Below are 8,069 nucleotides of genomic sequence, written 5' to 3'. Positions count from 1 at the left end.
TGGGCTTTTTCAGCACTGAGCTTTTACTTTCATTTCTCAAGAAGAACACATATGGAAAAGGTGTGGTTGCTGTGACACAGCAGTTGGTTGCTCCAGTTTAGCAAATAGAAATCCTCCCCTGGTTTGGGTTCCACCCAATGTTTAATTTAGCTAACACAGAATAAATTAATCAAATAAAATGGGAAATGCAAAGCTATGGCAGGATGCCCAACAGTCTAACAGGTTTTGTAGCGTCACAAAATGTGCTGTGGTTATTCTTTGTATGTGATCACAATCCAGTTTATAACTAAACTTACAGGCTACCAAAGCTTTTTTGAGCTTGGAGGCTACCAAACCTTGGATAACAGCATCAGCTAAATGCTGTAAATGAGAGAAAAATTCCAAAAACTTCAGCGTAAAATGTATTATAAGTTCTACGTAGCGAAACAAAAAAAAAGTTACATTTTTGTTGCTCAGTGAGCAACATAATTTAATCATAGAACACAAAGGATTCAGGGATCTGACTGGAATCCACATGCAAGTATTTACTGAACCAAAGGCAAAAGGAGAAAGGTTAGTTAGTAATGAGAACCACAGCAAGGTAAGGCCAACCAATACAAATAGAGAAACACAAAGACAAGGAATCCAATATATGCTGACTGAATACGGTAACAAAACAGCTGAGTATAATTAGAAGTGATGGCAATAATTAGTACTTTGGAGATGAGGGCCTCTGGTGGCCAGAAAGGTGAACAACTGGGGCACTCCTGAAAAATAAGTTGAATTGTGGATAGTGGTTCCACAAGAACTGTTTGACTTAACACTGCCATAGATATTTGCTTGACTTCAACAGTCCTGCCCAATATACAGTCCTGCCTAATATACAGTCCTACAGTCCTGCCCAATATACAGTCCTGCCCAGGAGCATTCCAGGGTGTATTCCAGAAACTTCCTGGGTATATGCCAATTCCTTCATGACTCACACTGGCCAAACCTTTCCATGGACACATTTAGAAAGCCTGCAGTTTGAGGGAAGTTCTGTCTTCCACTCATTTCACAAACTAGGGAACATTATTAAGCTTTGCACTTTGTTGTACCTTGTAAAGGTAATCTTCTCAGAAGCTGTCTTCTAAGTACCCTCCCTATCATAAATGGGTGAAAGCCTAGAAAACATTGTAACATTCCACTCTTTTCCTGATTGTTCCTATTTACATTCTGTGCCAGATGGATTTTTTAACTACTTTTTTTCAACATACAAACATGGGCTGGTTCTAAACTGAAAAAACCCCCAAAAAACTTAGATGCAGACAGTTCAGGGTTAATTCACTGTTCTTCTGCAGCTTTCTGAGAAACCATTTATATAGTGTCAGGCACATCTCTCCCCTAAAGAATGCAGGGAATAATCATTTGGAGATAGGTCTACTTGGTACCAAACAGTTCTCTGAAGTTGGAATCTGAAAACTGCAGATTTCTTTAATTTAATATGCATTAAAAATGAAAAGATAACCACTAAGCCTGTGAAAAATGAACTTTATGTATTAGAGTAGTTAAACCACTAAACTTAGTGCTGTAATCTTCTTCATCTTAAATCTGACACCTCTTTTCTAAACTATAAAAAAAGGGACCTGTTTTAAAGACTCAGATTAAGCCTAAACACGGACTAAAAAGAATTTCCAATAGCAATTCACCACTGACACTGCTATTTAGTCCATTGCCTGGAGAAACTGGCCCCTAACCTTCTGACATACAACACAGGGGCACAAAAGAGGGAGAAGAGGCAGGCATAAAAAAGCACACAAATCAATGAGAACCTTGTTAAATATAGAAAAATGAATTCTGAGCTGACAATGGCATGGATTTCCCCTCCTAGAAAGAGAGTTTCTAGGAATAAATTTATATCTATAGAAATTAGTTCAGGAACATTGCAGTATAATTTATATAATAAACAATGACAAATAATAAATGATTTTGAAATGAATACTATGAATACCTTTGGACTGTTTTACGTGGATATTGTTTCTAGACAGTGCATTGCATTGTTGTCTGCCAATATGCCTCCACTGTTATCCAGCCAGTGTCCAAGTGATACAAAAACACATGCTTAATCTTAAAAAATATTTATGATTTATACTGAGAAAAAAATAAAAAATAAATAAAAAATAAATAAATAGATAGATAGATAGATAGATAGATAGATAGATAGATAGATAGATAGATAGATAGATAGATAGATAGATAGATAGATATAGTGACTTGTATTCCATCATATACAGTGTGTTTTATAAAGGTAGATAATAAATAAATTCAGTCTGAAGCCAAAGTCATGATGGGTTACTTTCTACTGCAATCTATTAACATCAGGTTTCAAGCAGTTATTATGGCAAAGTGTAGCTGATGTTAACAGGGGAAATAACTCCTCAACATTTCTGCAGTTAATGTCCACTAATTACGTTATGCAGGATCATGTTGCTTTCCTTGTTTAACCCATTAGTGCTGGCTGTTTTTGTACCCTCTCATTTGTTTTAGGATGTGGAAGAGCCTGTAGTACTTTGCCAAAGAGCTGGTCAGTGGCATTGCTGTGGGTGATATACAGTCTTGGTTAAACTTCATATTAAGATATCCTTTCTTGCCTATGTATTTTCCCATAATGTGCACAGTGCAGTTGCAGTGTGGATGTGGTGAATGAACTGAATAGCCCTGCAACATTAAAACTACATTGAAATTGACATTAAAACCAAACATTAAAACTGAATTGACATAGGCATGCAAGAATTTTCCAAGTGCTTAAACCATTTATAGTGTCAAGGAACTCTGCAAATGTTTAATGACAAACCATTTGTTTGATCAATTGACAACCAGACGCATGTAGATATAGAACACTTATTGCACACATACTTCTGTTCAGTAAGACGTAATAATATTTAAGTTTGCTATGAGCATAGCAGATCCTGTCTGCAAGTTTGTACTTTGGAATCCTCATCAAATCCAGGTCAATGGGAAAGTTATGTTTAACTACTGTCTACATTTACTTTTAGCTGATGCTATATTTACATTTAGCTGATGCTTTTATGTAAAGCAGCTTACAATTATGACTAATAAAACTCAAGCAATTGAGGGTTAAGGGCCTTGCTTAAAGTGTACAGTTAAATTGAAAGTAAACACTTAAAATAAGATTCACTTTCTCTCTGTCTACAAAACAGACACCTTTAAAATCACCTAAAAAGTTAATTGTACCTAGAATTTGGGAATAGTCCCCAGTTTCTACATTTAAAGGACCTGTTCTTACATAGTTAATTTTACATATGCATTGCTGAGCTAATAAATATATTACAATAATAATCATCATTAGAATCTTTATAATAATCTTAAATCTGAACTTAAATGATCTTAAGTGCTTTACACAGAATAGATTACATGATAAGGTACATTGCTAAAATAACATTACTGCAAATAATGAAATATAAAATAAATCAAAGACCCTACTGGCTTTGTATAGCCCAGGCTGAAAAATGTATTTGATTTAAAAAATGTAAAAATTTAGATTTAAAAATACCTGTAGGTGTGATGAAGGCGGCAGAGAGGAAGCGAGAGGCGAAGTTCCATCAACAGGTTCTTTATTATTAATTTTATCAAAAGCAGCGATGACGAGTCTAGTGGCCTTTCAGTAGCGGAGTAGTGTCTCAAGTTGGCTCGTATGGTCTTGACCGCTAATGTGCTGTGCTGTCCCTCTGAACCTGTAGGTGTATAAATACGCGTAATGTTTAACGAGACGTAGATGTCTCCTGTCAAAAGACAGGTGATTGTGAGCAGGGAAGGTGAATAGTATGGTCCTGGTCTGGCAGGTGCGTGTCTCACCCTGTAGGGGACTGGTCAGCTGTGACAGAACCCCCCCCCCCCCCCCAAAGGCCCCGACCGGCCATTGGCCCGTGGCTGACCCCGCTGACTCGGGGCAGGCCTCAGCGGGCGCCATCCTCCGTGAGGGGACCTTACTTCACAGGCTTCAGCAAGGAAATGTAAACTGGGGACCTTGGTCCAAAACAATGTCCTCGGATAGACCGAATTGTCGGAAGACCTGGTGGAACAGTAAGTCAGCCATCTCTAATGCAGTGGGCAGGGCTACCAAAGGGACGAATCGTACCATCTTCAAGAACCGATCCACGACACTCAGGATTTCCTAACATTATATGGATCACTGTTCCAAAGTTCAGGAACTATGTAAGGAAAACATATTACACCAGCTGAGTTGCAAATGATCCTAGGCATTCGCTGCAGGCCTGCCTCAGCTGAGCAAAACCAGCATCCTTCTTCAGAAAAGACTCTGAGCTCTAATAAAAATTCAACTTCAAAAACAATAACAACAGGGGACACACAGTGCAAAATCTGTAATCCAAAATTTGTACAAATTGCTGACACAGTATTCCAGAGGACCCCTCTGTATAGCTGCATGTTAACTCTCTTTTGACACACACCAGCCCCACCTTCCCATGTTTCCAGCTTGTCCAGCTTTGGCCATTCTTTCAGCCTTTCTCACAAGCCCAGATAGTATGATAGAAGCCCAGATATATTTGGAGATTTCCTGCGTTTCTCTCTTGCCTTCCTGAGGAAGCTTTGATTCCAGGAACCTGGCACTCCATAACGGAGCTTTCTGTCATGTTTTTCTGTAACTCAGTGGGCATTTTTGCAGACCACTGTGCTGTACTGCAGACCGCAACTCTTCTTACAGTTTGCTTTACCACCAGGAGGAACTGAAACAGTTTAAATATGGTAAGTGACTTATTTTGCATTCTACCCTGCATATACACTGCTGTTTGTGGGGAAGTCTCAGTAACCAGCTATATGCGAATTCATGGTTATAGTTCTGGTTGTTCCTTAAATTTTAAAATCTATATATTTAAGTAATTTGTTTTTAATGATGAAGTATTTTCAAAACAAACTTTGTCACATCCACTTTGTGAAAGTAGGCATTAGCAATCAGATTTATATTAGTAAGCAAATATATTTTTATTAAATACAGCTTTTCATAACATTTATTGTTTATTATGATACTGCTATGTCTGTTTAGGCAAACTGTCATTAACAGTACAAACTACTTTGTTTTCTCACATTGTTTCTGTTTGAGAACTTTAATTGTGCTTATTTCCTGTGCTTGTTATGACTAGGAAAAGGCGAAAGGACTTACTACCAAAGAACATCAGGGTGTCAGCCTGTTTCTCCTGGTATTTTTTGGTGTGCTCTTAGAGAGTGTAAGCACTCTTTTTCTCTTCACTGCGTAAACAACTATATATATGCGCTCTTGTATAATGTTGGCAGTTTTCTTTCCAGAATTTAAATGTCCTCTGATAAGAATGCAGGGTCTCATAGAATTAATTCAAATATGATATTTTATTATGATCAATGTTTTGATGAACATGTCATAGCTTAGATTTTAACCCTTAGCTTCATTGCTCAAGAACTGGAGATCACATTGTGAGTCTATCTCAATAGCTAGTGGAGAGTGAAGAGTCTGGATGAAGGCTTGACTACATGTATATTGCAATTCTGATTCATCTCTTACATTTTCTTCCTGAAAATTATGCATCTTTGGTCATTCTGTTCTGCAGCTGTCTGCAGAGGTGAGAATCCTGGATATGTCTCCCGACGCTGTGGATGGCACCTACTCGGAGTGTCGTGACAAAATGATGCAGACTGTTACAAAACCAGGTGGCCTGTTACAGGAAGAGATTAAGGCCAATAAAGATTTTGCAGAGATGTGGAGAAGTCATGGTGGAACTTGTGAGAAGCAAATTTATGGGGGAACATCATATCACTTGGCTGCTCTCCAGGCTTATGCGAATTCCAAACCGAAATTCCGAAAGGTGTTTAACGAAATGGTTCAGACCAAAGGCAAAAACATCACAATTTATGAAAAGGAATTTCCCTTCAAGTCCCTTCACTTCTTATTGACAGATATCATACGACTTCTTAACAATGGCACAGTGTGTTCACATGTGTACTTTGGCACAGTTAAGACATATCGTGGAAATACTGGGTCCAAGGTGCGCTTCGGAAAGTTCCTCCAGGCCAGTGTCAAGAACAGCTCTGAGACGGAAGTGATTGAGTCAGAAGGGGAAGGCACTCTGTTTAACATCACGTCCTGTTCTGCAGTGAACATTGAGATCTACACATGTACTTCAGAGGAAATTGAGCACCTTATTTCTCCAACAGAGGTCTTTGTAGTGCAGAGTATAAAGGAAGTTCAAAATGAAGACGCCAGTTATAAAATAATCACTTTAACACACTCAAGGTTTCAGAGCAATCATGACTGCTTCTTTCCAAGGTAAGCCATGGAGATTAACTATAGTCAGTTGCAAAATATATTTTTTAAAAAGCTTACCCCCATTTTCAGTTCCATTCACAGTTCTATAATTTTGCAAATGAATTGAAAACAAGATGCTGAGCTCAACCATCCAGTTGTTTCAAACTGTACTCTGAGAATAAATTAATTCTGCCCAGATTTTTGCATAGAAACACTGAACTCTGGTAAGAATGTCACTTATGAATATGACATTAACATGTCATTTTATTAAATCTGTTCTGCATGTCCTATAAAAAATTCCCTATTCTGAGATTTTGTCATGCAACATATACTATGGAAGCTTTTTGGATTTGTGTCTTGTTAGCAGCAAAGGACTTCCTGCCATTACAGAGCTTGTCAATAAACTCAGAACTCAATATCAAGTAAGACCTTGGTCTTGGTCTTAGCTGCCTTAGTTTAGTTGCCTTGTAGTGTTAGTAGCCTTGGTTTAGCATGGGACTCATTCTTAACGCTCCTGCCTCTAACATCTACTTCTCTCTCATACTTTGTCTCTCTAGTTCTCTCCATGGTGGATCATCCAGGCTGGTGCTAAGCTCAGAGGTTCTGGCATTGATGGGAACCATTTTAGGCCTTTTCCACTTCACTGTGATGCAGTGACACACACGCTCTTCTAGACACAATATTACAAATGCAATTATGAACATATTCAGATAACAAGAATGAAAGCAAGTACAAAACAGATGGAGAAATTGTTACATTTCTTAATGACCTCTTGGGTTGCATTATTACAGCAGGTTTTTACATGGGGAACCCAGGACTGGCATTGAGAAACCCTAAAACATTTGACTTAAAGTCGACATTGGTGAAAGGGTTCAATGGAAGGGTAGCAGTGTGTGTTCAGCTACAAACTATCTGCCATACAAATGTACAAAATGCTGTTACTCTGACGTTTCTGTAATATATTTTATTATGTCCTTTGCCTCTGAAGAAATAGATTTTTTTTCTACATATGAACTCTCTGTCCAAAAATATCAGGCTTAAATTTGGACAGATCATCAGTTGATACTTAAAAGGTAGAGCATTTACTCAAGCATGTGTGTCATGTTATAAGGGTGTGTGTATTGTGGTATTGTGTGTTCTGTTGTAAGTGTAAGGGTGTGTCTAAAGGTGTGTCTAAAATATGTTCTAAAACATAATACCATAGAGAGCCAGCTAACAACTGGAGAAATGTTCTTTTGCAATGTGCAAAATTATTGTTTCTTATTTCTGCAACTGAGGCTTTTAAAGTGCAGAGTATCATGGTAAAAAATTATGACAATTATAAAATAGTAACTTTAATACAATTGCGATTTCTTAGCAATCATTACTGCTACCTCTTTCCAAGGTGAGCCATAGAGATTAACTATAGTGAATTGTAATTATACATTAGGGTGTGTTGGTTTATTATTTATTAATTATAAATTAGGGTGTGTTGTTTTTGATAAGCTCATGATTATTAGTTTCCCTGATTTGAAGGGATTTTAAAAATTTGATTTAAACATTTTATTTTTGAGCCTCTATTTCACATTTTTGCAATAGGCAGATTCTGCTAACAAAATGTTCCAACTATACCTTCAACTATACTTCAAACTCTGTCATTAGAATGAATATTTATATGCTCATAAAAACGTCTCTCTTTAAACGTCTCTGATTTAACAATTGACAGTTTAAGTAGTACATATTTTTTAACTCTTTTGAATTTACCTAATAATGTTATTGGTTTAATCTATTGTTATTAAACTAAATAATATTTTCC

The 8,069-nt window shown here is 37.2% G+C and overlaps 1 protein-coding gene across 1 annotated transcript; it reads left to right on the top strand.

The window, feature by feature from the left end:
- The first annotated feature begins 4,261 nt into the window (after positions 1 to 4,261).
- Positions 4,262 to 7,974, top strand: LOC113583865 (ecto-ADP-ribosyltransferase 5-like). The gene is made up of 4 exons (XM_035529744.1): positions 4,262 to 4,743; positions 5,139 to 5,222; positions 5,580 to 6,295; positions 6,832 to 7,974. Exons 1-4 carry the CDS (start codon positions 4,741 to 4,743, stop codon positions 6,929 to 6,931), a joined length of 903 nt encoding a protein of 300 aa, XP_035385637.1. The 5' UTR covers positions 4,262 to 4,740; the 3' UTR covers positions 6,932 to 7,974.
- Positions 7,975 to 8,069: the final 95 nt, after the last annotated feature.

Source organism: Electrophorus electricus, chromosome 9 (assembly GCF_013358815.1).
Source record: "Electrophorus electricus isolate fEleEle1 chromosome 9, fEleEle1.pri, whole genome shotgun sequence".
Lineage (NCBI taxonomy): Eukaryota > Metazoa > Chordata > Actinopteri > Gymnotiformes > Gymnotidae > Electrophorus > Electrophorus electricus.
This window is presented reverse-complemented; position numbering and strand designations above follow the sequence as displayed.